At 32.2% G+C, this 17,450-nt stretch overlaps 2 protein-coding genes across 2 annotated transcripts in view; both read left to right on the top strand.

The window, feature by feature from the left end:
- The window catches only part of LOC105361989 (irregular chiasm C-roughest protein-like), a 47,503-nt gene extending 34,916 nt beyond the window's left edge, over positions 1–12,587 (top strand). The window contains exons 3-5 of the mRNA XM_011499315.1: positions 5,850–6,050; positions 8,332–8,459; positions 12,322–12,587. Of these exons, the coding sequence (XP_011497617.1) occupies positions 5,850–6,050; positions 8,332–8,459; positions 12,322–12,484 (492 nt within the window). The 3' untranslated portion in view covers positions 12,485–12,587. The remainder of the gene's footprint in view (positions 1–5,849; positions 6,051–8,331; positions 8,460–12,321) is intronic.
- Positions 12,588–16,292: 3,705 nt separating this feature from the next.
- LOC105361742 (irregular chiasm C-roughest protein-like) lies at positions 16,293–17,073 on the top strand. The gene is made up of 2 exons (XM_011498996.1): positions 16,293–16,412; positions 16,445–17,073. The coding sequence occupies exon 2, from the start codon at positions 16,497–16,499 to the stop codon at positions 17,019–17,021; it is 525 nt and encodes a 174-aa protein (XP_011497298.1). The 5' UTR covers positions 16,293–16,412; positions 16,445–16,496; the 3' UTR covers positions 17,022–17,073.
- The last annotated feature ends 377 nt before the right edge of the window (positions 17,074–17,450 follow it).

Raw genomic sequence — 17,450 nt, forward strand, 5'->3', positions numbered from 1 at the left:
TAAGTACTATTTGTACGGATAAACAAATTGTAATTACAAACAATTTCTATCTTTCTAGCATACAAATACCTATAACAATTGTACAGCATGTGTCAGTATGTGCATTGTCATGCAATATAAGTATGTTACTAAACGGACTACCTCGAAAAATTCTTTTCAACTTGTCTATGTAGTTGAAAATCATTTATTGGATAACTTGAAGTTGTTGAACAAACTACCGATAAGTCTAGAATGGATTTTTCTTTTTAAAGTTTCTTTAGTTCCTTGACTTTAATCTCTACTTCATATCTTTCTGCCATTATTATTATTATTATTATTATTATTATTATTATTATTATTAAAGTTTATTATTATAGTTTATTATTATTATATAACATTTTTCATTTTATCTCTATAGAGTGAATGCATCTTCTAAAACAAAGAAAATGATTTCCAAAGCCTCCAGTGTAAAAAAAAAGAGGATAATTCTTAGTTAAGCTGCTTATGAGATAACACAGTGTTTACTATTATTTCAATAGGAGTATTGAATCGCAATCAATTTTTTATATAAAAAATAAATTCATCGAAATACGTCGTGGTAATTGTAATACTTAATTCATAATATTATTCTTATTAAAGAGGTTAAGAATTGTGAACTAAGTCGTTTAAGCAATAATGAGGAAAAGGAAAAGCCATTCGTATATAGATTTTATAATACGGTTAACTTAGTCAAGAAAAGTTTAGAAATCAAAGAGTGCGACATGCTACAGGAAAGACATAAATCTATAATTCAATACGGTAGTGGAGACAACACGGAATACTATCCGAGCCATGTTTTTTCGTTAGCGGTAAAATTCACCCCCCCCCCACCTCAAAGCTTTTACAGAATATACAAACACTCGGGAAAAAATACACGTATGCGCAAGATCGTATCCGGAAAATTCTACATTCATGCGCGCGCTCACACACACACACACACACAAGCACACTGGCAAAAAGTCAGTGAGAGCGGAGGAGAGAAAACGGCGCGAGCATACAGGCGCACATACCCGAAGCATCGAAAACACTTACCGAGCCACGGTAAAGAGGCGAACAAAAATATTGTAAAACGAAGAAAAAAGTGAGCGAGAAAAACAACAAATAAATTGAGCACGCGAAAGGTGCAACTGAAGAGAGCGCACGAGCACGCGAGCCATTGATAATGGTAAAAGCGTTCGCCCTTTAGCCGCTCGATGATTTTCCGCTCTTCACCTCCTGCAGCCGCATGCCCCGAAAGGCCAAACAAGAGCAATGCGCGCTTTTAATCTGGAGGGGCTGGCCGGGGTCTACCCACGCGCACGCGCCCCAGTAAATCCGAGGCGATATTAACATGGTCGGTAGCGTCCCCTCGCGGCTTCCTGCACGTATGCGTTCGTTTATCGGTAGAAGTAGGTCGGCAGGATGCTAAAGGGATGGCAAATGCAGCCACTACGAAATAGAGCGATTGAGGCGCCGTGATTTCCTGGGCCGTTAACCATTCCCCGCCTCCCTCTAGTCCCTCTCGCTCTCATTCGGGCGAAGGTTGTCCTACGCGACGAAGCTTTGCGCACGCATTTGTGAAAGGAAGCACTCATCGGTCGCTGGGGACGATGAAAAGTCTAAGGCACACGTAAGCGGCAGGAAAAAAGTGTACGTTAGTACCCACCGACGGTCGGAATACCAAACGTTTACTTCGAATGAAGCTTCTTTCATGTAAATAAACGTTCTGAATATAAATTCCAACCCTTATCGGCATGTACATACTTTAACACCACCGGCCGTGTTTTATGGACTTATTACCGATGTTCTTTAAGGAGTGAATCTGCTTTGTATCACATCGATTTTCATAGCCTTGTTAATGGAACATAGAGGCTTCGATTCGGTGACGCAAAATTATCATTTGCGACTCGAAATATCGAAAGTATTGTTCAAATTTGATAACAGAAAAAAAACTTGGTATTCCTCCCTTTCGCGACAAGTTCTTCACGCAACGAATATTTAAACATGTATTTTTAAACTGAAGGGTAAGACCGACAATTTGAACTTATATAAATGTCAAATATGCGATACTATTGCCTGGATATATCATCTTTAAATTCAATATTTAAACATTACATTGATTTTACAAAGAAAGTATATTATGTAAACGAAATCGACAATGTACTTTAGCGTTTTCTATTTGCACTAGACAGACGTTTGATTTATCATTTACACATCATACACTTCACTGACATTCTATAATCGTTTATAAATATTACAAAATTTACCGAATCATAATAATCGTACACCTATTTTCTCCAGTTTTTCTTTCATTCTTTCTTTCTTTCTTTTTTTTTTTTTTTTTTTTTTTTTTTTTTTTTTTTTTTTTGCAAATAATTGAAACACCTTCGAATTACACGTTGGACGAATAGACGACAAAAACTCTAAACCCTTAAAGTCGTGTTTTTAGTTATTCTGAAAAATTCATAAGGGAGAAAAAGTTCGATTCAACCAAGATGAATCATAGGTAAAGCTTGCCCGCCGTACAATCGATATTCCCTCAGATTATTTAATCCCATTAAGGTCGGACGTCGTCGCTTCAACGTCAAAGATTCAACCGCGTTGCTACAATTTGGTAAATTAAAATGAAGAAAGTATGTAAAGAATCAGCAAAGTCTCAAAGCTCAAAGCAAGCATAGCAATATTGAACTGACTCTCCCAGAATTTCTCCTATTCCACGCGTATAAGGGGGAATGCCATGTACGCACCCACCTACACAAATGTATATTCTTATCCAAAGAGAATATTCCTCGTAGCAATATTATTCCGGTCAAGTAGCTTTCACTATAATGTACTTTACAAGACACAAGAAATATGCGGCACGGCAGGAGGCAGAACTATCCGAAAGTACAAGACGCGAGAATGAGTGGATGGGGTTGGGAGGGGGTGGACTTGTACCGTCGGCATCGGCAACACATACGTACAATGCATTTTATAAGATGAACAAATTCGCAAGATTCCCGACGAATATCTAGTGGCAAAGGCAACGTGGAACTATGTAGGGCTTTGTCTCTGAATACATCGGTATGAGAATATACTTTTTACTGGAAAAAACGTGAGTAGAGGATTATAAGAGTATGGATATTTCACGTTCGGTGCAATAATTCACCAAATCACAGTTGAGTGTAAATGATCGATTACATGAGTTTATTAATTAATTACATAGATATTAACTGTCGGTGTAATAAATTCTTTAATACATTTAATGATATTTATCCTTAGCCCTGATATAACATCGATAGAAAACGCATAAAAAAATGTGCGTGCGTGCGCGCGCGCGTGTGTGTAAACGAGTCGACGGTGCTGCTGAAACGTCAAATTATGTCAATTTAATGTCAATCGTCAGTGCCTAAGAATCGATCTTCAACTTCCCAGATCTCAAAGATCAATAATCAATGCAGGCCAGGGAAATAATAATTTTCTTAATAAAAAACAAATACAATGTTTCAATTTTCATACGGAAAAAGACTCTTGGCAATGAAAAAAAGAAAGAATAAGCTTTAGTCTAACAACACTGCTCGAAAGTACAGCAATTAAATAATAATCGAGCACTTAATCGATGAATCGTACATTACAAGCGAGATAAAGAAAAAGCCAATGAATATTTAATAGCGATCGATCTCTGCGCATCCGCTCCAAATATCTGTGCCAAAAGTCCGTTACTGTTAAAAAGCTTAAATAGCTTCATGCGAACACAAAAACATTAACCCCACATCAGCACCGAACCGAATAAACTATTGGCAACAGTTTTCTCACAAGAGCGACTATCGAGACGAACGAAATTTATTGCCATGGCTCGCGGCAACGCCACTTACTCTCCGCCGAAGCCGCCAATCCGAACTTTAATATCCGAACATCGTGTGTGGGCAACATGGTCATTACCGCGATGATGCGCCTTCGGTTAAACCAAGGTAATTCGCCCAGAACCTGAATAATCCAAGTCCCTGCCGCCTCGATGATCTCGAAAGCGATTTCGCTTCACTGACTTCAACTGCAACTGCAGCTGTATTTCGCCATTCTGTACTCGCGCTTCTTTCCCCGTTTTCCCAACGAGACGAATCCAATCCAAGTCCAAAGAATTATCCCATCTCACGTGATATTTAATTGCAACGAATATACGTGTAATCGCAATTCCTCCGCAACGAAGCCGATGAATTAGGTAAGAGCGGCGATATGCAATGTGTCGCTCACTTCGGCGCGTCGTTTAATATGAGGAAGCTCGGCTGTTTTGTTGACTGTCGTGGAGCTCCGTTGCAAAAAGCCGAAATTGAAACTTATGCAAATTTATTAGTTAGGTATTCGGAGAATATGTGCGAATTTTTGAAGATGCTTACGATGGAAATTTTGAATTACGAATGGAAATGTGAAAAGGAGTACAAATTGCGAGCCGCGGGAACTTTTTTCAGACTTTTGTGAGCAAGGAGCAAATATCCTATTATTACAATTTCCAATTATTATTGCAAGCCACTGTAACGAATTTATTATAATTTTCTCTAATTTTCGACGACTGTTTGAAATTAATTCGACATAGCGATGAGAATTATGTTGCTCGAGTAATGCGGGGAGGGCGAAGAAAATTGTTGCAACGTAAAAATATTTTTCTTCAAAAGTTTTCACCATACTATTGATTTGTTAATGTAAAGAAAATCTTGTTTTCTTCAAGATTCAAAATAAAACGTAGCTCACTTCTGTGAATCTTTATCAGAAAAGAGCGATATTTTTTTACGTTCCACAAATTTATGAGATAATTATATCGAAAAAGTTTTCACCGACCTTAAGAGATTCTTGTTGCCATAAAGCTATGTTTTTCTAGGTATATTGTAGTATAATATACGATAGCCGTTTATATAAATCATTTTTATTAAATATAAAATTTAACCAAAAAGCAACTTAGAAGCAGTACAACTAACTAAAGATAAAATAGATTATTAGGTTATTAAATAAAAATATATTATAAGATAATATTAAGATAAAAGTATTCTGGAAAAGGGAAACAATTTACATGAATTCATTTTCATTTTTGACCAAATATTTCATTCAGACTTTCAATTTTAGTGAACAAAACAATATAGGAAATTAGGAGCTCATTTTAATAATTGAATTTTGTACTACAAATGAAAGAATCGTTAACGTAATTATTTAAAATAAAATTTTTTTTTTAATTTTAAACATCCCAATTTACACAATATTATATTTCAAAATTTATAATGCTAGTATCATAATCTCCATAACCAATTACATTTCGATTATAACAAAAAAACTGTTATCCTATACTCCACACAAATGTGTTTATAAAATTTTATTTATTTTAACTCTTCATTAAATTCACGTTGATTCAGCACGACTTATCATACTTTCAAAATATTTTCTACTACTCAATAATCTATTTGTCATATGCTGAGAGAATATGACTGAAACAAATAATTAAACGGACGTGACATCTATTTAAAGAGTGGCAAAAATATTTTTCCTTCTATTATATTATTAATATACATCTACTGCGACGAGACGTGGTATTAACCGAATTTGGTCAGACTTGAAAATAAAAGTGAATTTCACCAACTCTAACCGTACTCAGTCCAGTTTTCCGAATTTCTCTGAAATGAACATGTAACGTTCAAATTTCGTCGCATGAAACTAAATTCACAGCTGTAACACATTATTATTTGCCTGATCCTTCCTTCGATCAACAACAATAAAATTAAAAAAAATTCCTATGACAAAAATACCTATACCTTTTTCATGCTACATCGGCTTAACAAACTACAATTATCTTATTATCCTGGCACTCAATACGTTTTCTATGGTTTCAGATCACGTGGATTGACGGCCTGGGCTCAGTATTAAATACAGGCATTGAGACGCAAAGCATACCGTACGAGGACGGACCGCTTTACACCGTCAAATCGATCCTCACTGTGACGCCACGCAAGGAACATGATAACACCACATTCACTTGTCAAAGTCAGAATCTCGCTAATAGCGTACCACAGAGCGCAAAGCTGCGTGTCGAAGTAAGTTTTCATGGCGCACATAAGCGGTCGCGCGTATTGATGGCCGCGGTGTGGCTCTAACCACTATTGTGCTTCTCATACGAAAAAAGTCGAATGATGAAAGTCAAAGATTCAGTGGTACATGAAATTTCGTACGATTGTAAAATTCGACTTATTTTGTAGTGGGACTGTGTCAGGTCCATTGGTGACGTAATTTCACAATAACATTTATTGGACTTTACTTTTGTGACAACGATCTCTCGATTTCTGACTACTTACTTCTATTTCTAATATATCGCTTATAGATATTATTAGCGTGTGCCTGTAGGGGAAAAGAAACATCGCCAATCTATGAAATATAACATTTGATAAAGAGAGAGATAGATAGATAGATAGATTGATTGATAGATAGATTGATAGATAGAGAGAGAGAGAGAGAGAGCGAGAGAGAGAGAGACAGAGAGAGAGAGAGGGGATTAACTTCCTTAATAAGTTAAATTGGTTATTAATTTCAAATAATTTTGAGTAGCTCATAGTTTTAGAAATAATCGTCATTTCGTTTAATTATATAGCGATTAATGAACGATATAAGCATATCGGTTTAAGCACACTTGGAACTTTTAAAACGAAATTGATCCTTTCCACACAATGTGAAATTATTAATTAAATTTAATTAGATTATAAAGTCCGAAAAATCCGTTATAAGAAAAATTTTTTATAAAAAATAATAGAGCTATACAATATACTGGCTAATTATCCAGTGATTAATCGTCTTTTCCGTATAATCATTTAATAGACAATACAACGAGTTATGCAGCAATGCGAATTATTATATCGTTGTGCCAACACAAATCAATTGCAAACAATCTCGATTCAGTCATCGCACAATCAATTAAGGATTTGGCTATCTGCAAAAGAGACTCTCAGTCTATTAATGAGCGCATACATAGACACAGTATTGAAACCTGTCAAATTCGACAGGCGCACGCGCGCGTAAAAAGTAAATCCCCTATGAAAAGTCGCGTGCAGCAAACGAACGAAAGCAAATCAAAGCGAACGGGCAGGAGAGAGATGGCGAAGAAAGGAAAAAGCAAATGGAAAACCTATTGAACTTTGCACTCTCGTTAAAAATATACGGAGTTATATTCGGCAGTGAAATCTACATTGTCGGGATCTTTAAAAGAATGAGAGTCACAATTGCGCATTCGGCTGATCCAAAAGCAAAAAAGATAAAATAATTTCAAGAAGTGTCTAAAAATGTGCTCGATTAAAAGTCATAGCTATATTGAAATTATTTCGAGTCTATTGAAAAATTTCGAGTAAAGAAAGTTTAAAAAGAAAGTTGAATAACTTCTGTGCATACAAAATGGTAGCACGGCTGTACCTTTAATTTTCTCCTCTTTTCTTTTATAATGGCTTACATAATCGACCGTAAAACAATAAAATTATTAAAACTATCCTTTAAACTTGCATGGAAATTTCTCGTATTTCGAGTTTATTTAGCAAATGCTTAACCTTCGCCATTCCTAAAGCATTTTAATTATTAAAGGCTCAAATGCAGTTGTATAGCTCCGTCCATAGTTTAAAAAATTGATCGGGAAAGAAAGCCTTTGCGCTAATAAAAAATAAAGCGCAATAAGCGCGATAAAAACTCAAATAAGATTTGAGCTAGTCACGTCAGTTAATTATTTCTCTCCACACAGAGTCGTATATTCTCCCATCTAAGTCGACAAGAATATTTCGTTCCGTCATCCCAATTCTCAAGATGACCCATCTCCCAATATATACACACCACCTCTTTACGTGTATCGCGGGGCCACGTAGCCATTCGTTCAGTTCTCTCTTTTTCAGTTCGTTTGGTTTGAAAAAAAAGACCGAGAGTAAGAGAGAGAGAGAGAGAGAGAGAAAGAAAGAGAAAAAGCACGGGGACAATGATGGGCGTGACAAACAGGGGAAGGGGAAGAAAGTGCTACACGCTCGGAGCCTGCCAAACAGAGTTGTGAGCATACACGAAAATAGCGAACTTTGGCGCTAACGAACATAGTGTGTATCGGTATACATACGTTTACGGGGGAGATTTTCTATCTCTTTCCGTGCACTCTATCTTCTCTCGATCTTGATGTCTTTCCGCCGTTCTCCTTTTGTTCCCCCTCCCCAATCACCTCGCGTTCTCTCTCTCTCTCTCTCTCTCTCTCTCTCTCTGTCTCTCTGTCTCTACGTGTGTGCGCGCTCTTTGCTCTTTCGTTCCAGCGAGCTTCACGGTACCAAGGCACTTTTTAAACTACTTTGTATTCCTGTCCAGGTCCGTTACGCGCCGAAGGTTTCGCTGAAGATTTACCGGGGGCTTTCGCAAAACGAACGGATACGCGAAGGATCGGAACTTCGATTCAAGTGTCGTGCCGAGGCCAATCCACCTGACATGAAGTACAAGTAAGTAACGCTAAATTTATTTAAACAAGTGTAAGCGCATCCTACTGCTTGCAACCGTGTGCATTGACACGCGCGTGCGCATACTTATTAGCACATGTGCGACAAAGCTTGTCTCTGCGAATTCAGCGTGTCAGTGACGCAGAGTATCGGCTGATTTTTATGTGATATCAAATAGATGTTTTGACTGTTAATTTTAAGCTAATTTTAAAATAATGAATCGCTTTTCTGAATTGCGGGCAATTATATTGGTAGTAGAAAAAAAGTTGTCGATACGTTTGCCTACGCTTGTTGAGTTTTTAATTAAAAAAAAGTGCTCGATCAATTGGCAAAATGATCACTATTTTTGAAAAAGAATTGAATTTGTAGGTATTCAAACATTATAATTAAGTGAGCTTTGTAGCTTAATACAAATAAATTCCTTCTTTTTAACCAGATTAACATGCTAAATTTGATTAAACATGCAATTATTGATATAAATAAGTAAATGTCTTTGTATAATCATTGATTAAATGTAGCATTTCATAATACAATTAAAAAATTCCAAATTATCTATTATAAAAGTAGTAGCCCAACATATGACATTTCATTAAAATTTACCTATCGAGTATCTGAAAAATTTGTAAAATAAATTATGAGAAACAAATTAAGTATCGTTATTTTATACAAATTAACATAAAAATTTAAAAAATGTTATGTGAAAGGAGAACAATACAATATTATTTTCCAAACATGAACTACATTTATATATACATGAATTCTTTTCATCTTGAAGCACTTGTTTCTTAATGAAGTCGTCGTTTAATTTATTGTATTTAATGTTGTAGTAGCACACATATTTTCTCCACGAACTCCGAATTGAAAATTAAATTCCGACTACTTTTATGCAAATTAATGTTTGTTTGTATTGAACAGTAAATAACAGTCCACGAATAATATATAAAAGACCGAGTGGAAGTAGAGTGGCAAACAATATCGTAATATAATTCCAATAATTTCACAGTACAATTGCAGAAGAATGAGACGGAATCATTATTCTAATAAAAAAGGAACTTTCCCTTTAAATGTAGCTCTTTACTTGTTCCCACCAATACTTTTAATACTCTCCAATATCATTCTTTCCTGTTTTCAAGAAGTGAATAAAGTTTGGTGAAGAACATCCAAGAAAGTAATAGTTATAATTATTTGCGCTGTGGGAACTGTTTTCACTTCATTGTATATTCATTCCTTTCAATTTTGTTTTCTTCAATTTTCGTTATTACATACTATTTCATCTGAGGCTCTTAATAATAAAGATATATATATATATATATATATATATATATATATATATCCTTAAATCTTATATAATCATGTAAAAGTTGTTTTAGTTATAATATAAAAAATTCAATAGCTTGTACAAATATTTTTATAAAATATGAATACGATCGAATTGATTCATCAGCGCACACTAGTTTATTTCAACTAAAAATGGACATTTATACAATAAATGTATATATATTATATTTAATATACGGTAATTCTAAACGAAATCTTCTTCATTTTTTTAACGATTAAATATAATAAAAAGTTTATTTTTTTTGTCTTCTATCTAACTTAGGACAATTAGATGCGATATTTTAACAAATATTAGGAACTTCAAGATTGCAAAATCTCTAAGCACATATAATTTTCAACGTTTATTAGCTTATTACTTCCAACATTAAATATTTATCCGCTTATCTTAATATTTATACATTTATCTGTTAAATGGCAAAATTTTTCTATAAAAAATAAATAAGAAGCCATAACAAATTAATAAGCAATCGAGAAAATTTTCCACATAAAGTATTTCGTTGTAAAATAAATGCTCTGATTGATAATCTGAGAGACTCAACAGTTTCCAACATTCATGCCTTCGAGAACCTCACGTATTGCCACGATAGTTTAAGGCTATACAAAGAAAAATATAAAAAAAAAAAAGTAAAAATATAACTGGTTCCTGCGTACATGAAATTTCAATAAATTATTGTCAAGAGGACATTATGAAAATTAAACTAAATTGTTTGCTATATACAGTATTTGTTTTGTATTGATCCTGATTGCTAATCTCTGATATCTGTGAATGAGAGCGCAAAGAAAGGATGAGGTAGAGAACGAAAAAGTAAAAACTATAGGCATTAGTGCCGTTATTTACAAAATACTTACAAATAAACTAGAAAATACGATGTTTTATATGCACATTAGGAATATGCCAGAGCCTATTAGCCTATTAACCTAAGATTCGTTTATTTCTCATATTTTCTCTCTACTATTCCAATGCTCGCAACCTCTCTCTCTCTCTCTCTCTCTCTCTCTCTCTCTCTCTCTCTCTCTCTAATCTATCATTTTTATATACCGATTTATTTTATATAAGCGAGGTTGCATGTGTAGAAATAAACGACTGAGAATAAAATAAACATTACTAGACAATTCACATTATTTATTTACGTAAACTAAATATAAGGTTATTTTAATATTATCTCACTCCATGCTGTGTTAACGTAAAAGAAGCTCGAAATTTAATCGTAATGATTATCCATGAAGGACTTCGCTCGATTCCCAACGCTTAAACAAACTAAAGAATTTTCTGGTGAAACAAGCGATTATGACCTCAAGGGAATTTATTTTTAGTAGAATTCGATTCGATGGCTAATATTGAAATTGAATAGTTTCTTTGGGGCAAAGTATGAAAGAGGTTCTCATCCGATAATCTAATCGAAATTATTATTCTTGATGTACTGAAATTAGACGGGAAAAGAAATTATATGTCTGAAAAGCTAAAAAATTAATGATAATTTATTTGATTTTATTAGGAACGGAATACTGAGAAACGAAAATCCAACTTTTCAACAAGAGTTGAGAATAAGGTTGAAATCGATATACCTAAACTCTCATTACTATTCTCGACAACTTAAATTAATAAAGGAATAATAACAAGCACAGGAACTTTCAAAAGTTAATTATTTTATTTAAGATAATATACAAATAATATTATAAAATAAATACTTATTACTAAAGAAATAAGATAGTTATTGATGGATTTTCGGTAAAAGATAAAAATAAAATTAAAAAAAAAGGTAACCGTTTGTAAATTGGTCAGAATTTACAAAAGATCGAAGAGATAAGAATATTTCAACAATATTTATCTATATTTATTTTAAGTAGGTGACTTTACGTGAAAGCTAATTATAATTTGTAAAATTCAGGAATAATTGTTGACTAACAGGACATTGTCAATAGAAATTAATAATATAATGAATAAAAATTTTCATCTATCAAATAACAAATAACAACGGTTTGCAATATTTTCGATAAAGCATTGTAAAATATTAATTTTCATTGGATTTAATAAAATTTTTTTTTTTATTATTACTTATTTATAAGGCATACGGTGATATTTATGAAGGATAAAGTAAAGAAAATCATGCTCAAACGAGACTTTATATTCTGATGAAATTATTTATTGTTTGCTAATGCTAAATTCATAATCTTCAATAATCTGTCATTGGTCGGCCCTTTTTTTACTTTTCATATGCTATATTCTTTTTCTGCTTGTACATACCTCACTCTCCTTCCATATATATATATATATATATATATATATATATATATATATATATAGATTCTTAATATCTGTATTTTATTTGCTACATACCCGGTGTTTTTATATGACATTTAATACTATAAGTCACTATAACATTATCAGTTTGAATGTACGTAATTGTTTAGCTGAGGAATGCAACCGTAAAAGCCAAATGATCACATAAACATTTTAGCCGATTGTTCCCTAAACTCCACCCACTCACCACTGAATAATGTTATTCTGCGTAACTTCTTTTACTAGATGGTACATAAACAATAATCCGGCCATTGTCGACCATATGACTGAGATGGTGATCCACAATGTGACCCGCGAGTATCATGACGCAATCGTCAAGTGTGAAGTGTACAACGAAGTCGGCAAAAGCGAGGAGACGAAAACACTGGACGTAACCTGTGAGTATTGAGGGAAAGAAAACAAAAGGAATAATCAGCAAAACAATACATCACTCTTTGTTTTTGACATGAGGGTAAATGCTGGGGGCACATGCGATACGACAATTAGCCTGAGGGTGAATGGACAATGAATTCCAATAATCATAGATTGGCTCAAAGACGTTAATTAAAGCCTATCGAAGTCGTAGTTCCCGTATATATATATATATATATATATATATATACGATCACATTCTATGATATTGGTTTTCATTACCTTTTATTTTTAAAAAATTTCACTCCTCTGAATATGCATACATGGAATAAAACTTTTAACTTTAAAACTAATAATTTTAATAAAAAAATCTTACTAATGTACACATTACATGTTGTTATTATCGTTTTTTTTTTACAATTTATAAATTTAACAAACCCGAGTGCTAATATCTATATCTTTGTAAATAAACACTTAATCGACACGAATCACAATATTATCAGTTCGTCAAATGAAGATCGTTAGTTTTCTTTATTTTTCATTGGAGATACATATTATAATCCCAAGAATGATTAAATTTTCTTTCATCTCATTGTTGCGAAAATAATTTTACTTTTCAATTTAACTTCTTAAACTCTTCACGATTTAAATTCTTTAAATTTAACTTTAGATACATATTTTGCACTTATTATTTTATAATTTCACTACCGTTATTAACATTCAATAAAATATAATTATTTCACCTAAATAATATTTTATTACAAATATTTCATCTACAAATGTAATTTTAGTACCTTTTATTTATTGCTTTATTTTTTTAGAAATCTAAAACAAATATATAAAGAGTAATTATAAGGAATGTAAAAAGTTTTATAAATAATTCTTTTTAATCCATACAATATATAATAATTATCTGCTATCGTTTATTCTTATATTAATGATATTAATGCGTGAAAATTTTATTGTCAGCTATCAAAATAATAGTGCACAATATTTAATTTTATATTTTTCTCTTTTGTTTGAACGACACTTCCGTATGTATAAATATTTAAGAAGACATCAAAGCTTATCGTGTAGTTTATAATTTATGCATAATTACACATTTAATTAAATATATTTATCAATTGTATGAAGAAAATCTGATTTAGTTTTGTATATATGACTAGTAATATATTTGATTTATGTGCAAATTATTTGCAACAATTTTCTAAAAAATCTATAACAATATATTTTAATAAAATACTGAAAAAACTTGCGAACAAAAGTTTCATTTTATCATTTAATTTGGTAATTCCTTATGATTACTTGTATATTTCTTGTTTTTTTTTTTTTAATATAAATTAATATTTCAACGTGACTAAATTCTTATTAAAATAACCTAAGTATTATCGATCGCATCACATTATATTTATTCTATTTGTTAACAATTGAGCATATGACAATTTATCAAAACTGCCCTCCATTTACACTAAACATGCAAGATCCTGGAAGTCGCCATTTTACATATCCAAGTATCTATATTTCTATTATATTATATTAAAATTCACCATCGCATAGAAGTACGTGCTATTCGACTTTATTGCCGTGTATATTGTATGATTAATAATCTTTTTATACTTACTTTTATATTAGTAATTTCGATATTATATTTTTCGTTGTTTAACTCTCAAAATTACACAATTAGTTTTTCGAATCTCATTTTTATTCGATATTTCGTATTGATATTATATTTAAACCTACTATTTTACCATTACACTAATTTTTAATATTCTCTGTAAATATTATTATGGTCGTAAATATTTAATGTACCTGAAACTGACCCATTATAATGCTTATCTATCACAATAATCTAATTTTTAATTTTCTATACTTGCAATGTAGATTTTCCTATGTCAATTATTGTCAAAATGTAAAATCCGCCTTAAATATTCCGATTATTTTAATGACATATTTTGTATACATTGTTTTTACTTATTAATATTTTACACACTTCTAAATATTTTCATAAATTATTTCTCATTTGTAAATTATTCGTCGCACTTTTATATCACATAATTTATCTATTAATTGAAAATTCATTGTAATACAACAATAGTAACTTTATCGATAGCCGTAAATTCCTTATAAGTTTTATATTGATAATATTACTCATTTAAATCTAACTAATAAAATAATGAAATAGATTAGTTATCATTAAATAAAATTGAGCAACATAAATATTGTTATATTCATCGTCATGTCAAAGAAAATTAGATGAAAAAAATCAATTATTGTGAAATTATACCGTTTCAAATGAAATAATCTTTTTTCATTTTTATTATAACAATTCATCATTCTATGATAGAAAATTTCAATTTTTAATTTCAACAATTAATTAAATTGTCTCAATATTAATAAAGTTTCCATTCAGTAATTCAATATTCATATTCTAAAATTACCGTACTTAATGTAGTATTTTGTGAACGAAATTTACACTTCAATAAATTTGAAAAAAAAAAAAAATTTTACATAAAAAATAATTTAATTTAAATATATTACACTCAATTAGTTGAAGCCTTTAATGCATATTTTTATTTATATAAACCATACTTTCAGCATTACATTATATAAGGATGTATGTGTATTTCATAATGATATATTCGTATATTCGTATATTCATCACAATTTTAAATGACATTTTCTCTATATTCAAAGATTAAAAAAGAACAAATAGTTTTTATTATTTAAATATTATTAGTAGTATAGATATTCGATTTAACAATTTAATATACAATTTATCATTTAATAGTGCAATCATAATCATATTTCTTAAATATCGTTTCAATACTATCGTTCCGATATTTCGTAATATAAATAATTTTCAGTACAATATCTTAAAGTTTCTTTATATTCTACGTCGAGTTCTCTTGATATTGCATTTCATAAAGTTTATTCCATTTCAGTTACGGCTCTCGAAAAATAATTAAACAAAAATTTTAACAAAATCTTTCTCGAACTTCTTCCTTTAATTTAACTTTACAATGCATCACAGTGTTTATTAAAAATAAAATTAAAAGAAAATAATAAAAAAAAAAAAAACAGAACTCCAACAATACAGTGACATGTATATTTATCAAAAATTAAAATACTTGATATTATAAAAAATCTTTTGGTTTAAGTTCAATGAGCCCGTTGTGCTAAATTGCGTAATGACGTTGAGCCTTGCACAGCGCATTGCATATAAATAATCAAATGAAAACAAAATATAAATTTACCGAGTCTTCATGATTGAAAGATCAATTTTAGAATATTAGAAATAATAGAAAAATAATTGAAATAATTTTTGTAATAAGAAAAATAATCTAATTATTATAAGGCACATCAACTAACCAAGCTGAATTAAGTGTAAATATATTTTTCATTAATTATTTTAAATATTGGAAACTGGTATTAATCAATAATATATATACACACACAATTAATACACATAATTACACAATACACAAAATTAAAATACTAAAAAGATAATGGTTAAAGTGAAAAGCTATTTCAAACCAGAAATGCTTAAAGGATATGTTAAACATACTCTATAAAAACTATTTATTATGACAATAACTTAAAAAAAAAAAAAAAAAAAAACATGTTTTCAATTAATTTAATTTGTTGATTTAAATAAAATGTTGATGGTATTTATGAGTTTTACAGCGAAATAGGGATTTGTGTTTCATTTATAAATAATATATTAATTTCAAAATAATGGCAAAACTTTGTATTCATGTAGTAGATATCAAATAGCACTTTGATAGATTAGTAGTAATATTGTTCAACCGGAATGATAAACTTTCACAAGTATTCACAGTGCTGGCGAATGTATTGGTTGAAAGTAAAATAAATATTCAATGATGACAAAGCTGATAAAGCTGTCGGATACGGTAGAAGCCATGAGATACAAATAAAGCAACGAAGACTTTTCGTTAAATTCCTTTGACAAGCCGATCGTGCAGCCCCCGCGGAATCAGGCCCTAATACACAAAAGAATAAAGAACGAATGAACGAAAGAATGAGAGAAAATGGTAAGGGGGAAGCGACGGATAAGAAAAAGAAAAAGAGAAAAAGTGAATAAAGCCTTTGAGAAGGCCCTGGCGAAGGCTTCCAATCGAAGCCAATGCCGCACAAACAAACTTCCAAGGAGAAAAATGCCAAGAGTCCTTTTTTCTTCAGATGGACCGAGGTTCCGCTACCCGCCCACGTCGGTGCAGTCGCACTACGGGGCCGCGGAGATCCTGCAGTGTGACGTGGACGGCAACCCCCAACCTGAGATATATTGGACGCACGAGGACTCGGAGCGCATCCTCGCGACGGCCTCGAACATCAGCGTACTCGTGCGACCGGAGACAGCAGGGCGCTACTACTGCCACGCGCGCGTCCCTGGCTTCCCCGAGCTCACGGGCTCGGCCAATATCTACATCAGGGCGCCGCCCACCATTATATCCCAGAGGACGCAGTACGTGCCGGACGAGGGTCTCGTGAAGGTACGATTAGAGCCGACCTCTCGAATTTACGGATCCGCTCTTTCATTTGGCCGCAATTATTGAGGGATTCGCGGTCGGCGCCGGCCGATGTCGGAAGGGAACAGACTCATTAGCCCCCGCCCTCACTCCCTCGTGTTCACATTACTCGAACCACTTATGGGGACAATAAGTGCCTGTTACGATATAATGCTGAAAACGCGCGATCTAGCGATGACGATGATTTTTAAGGATCATCATCGCAGTCTACATCCATTTTCTTAATTGTGCATACATAATTAACTTAGCGAAAAAGCATAAATATTCTCTGACCCTCGTAAGCCCTCCATGTTTCATCTTCTCGTATTTGTAAAGTCAAACTTTTTTGGACAAACGACTGCAAGTTTTAATTATTGTACGATTAAGCGTAACTGAAACGCATTAATTTAGAATCAGAAGCCATTAAAGTTTTACAAAATAACGAGGCGCTCTCGTAAAAGTGATTCGACCAAATGG

The sequence above is a fragment of the Ceratosolen solmsi genome, unplaced genomic scaffold (genome assembly GCF_000503995.2).
Source record: "Ceratosolen solmsi marchali unplaced genomic scaffold, CerSol_1.0 scaffold2, whole genome shotgun sequence".
NCBI lineage: Eukaryota > Metazoa > Arthropoda > Insecta > Hymenoptera > Agaonidae > Ceratosolen > Ceratosolen solmsi.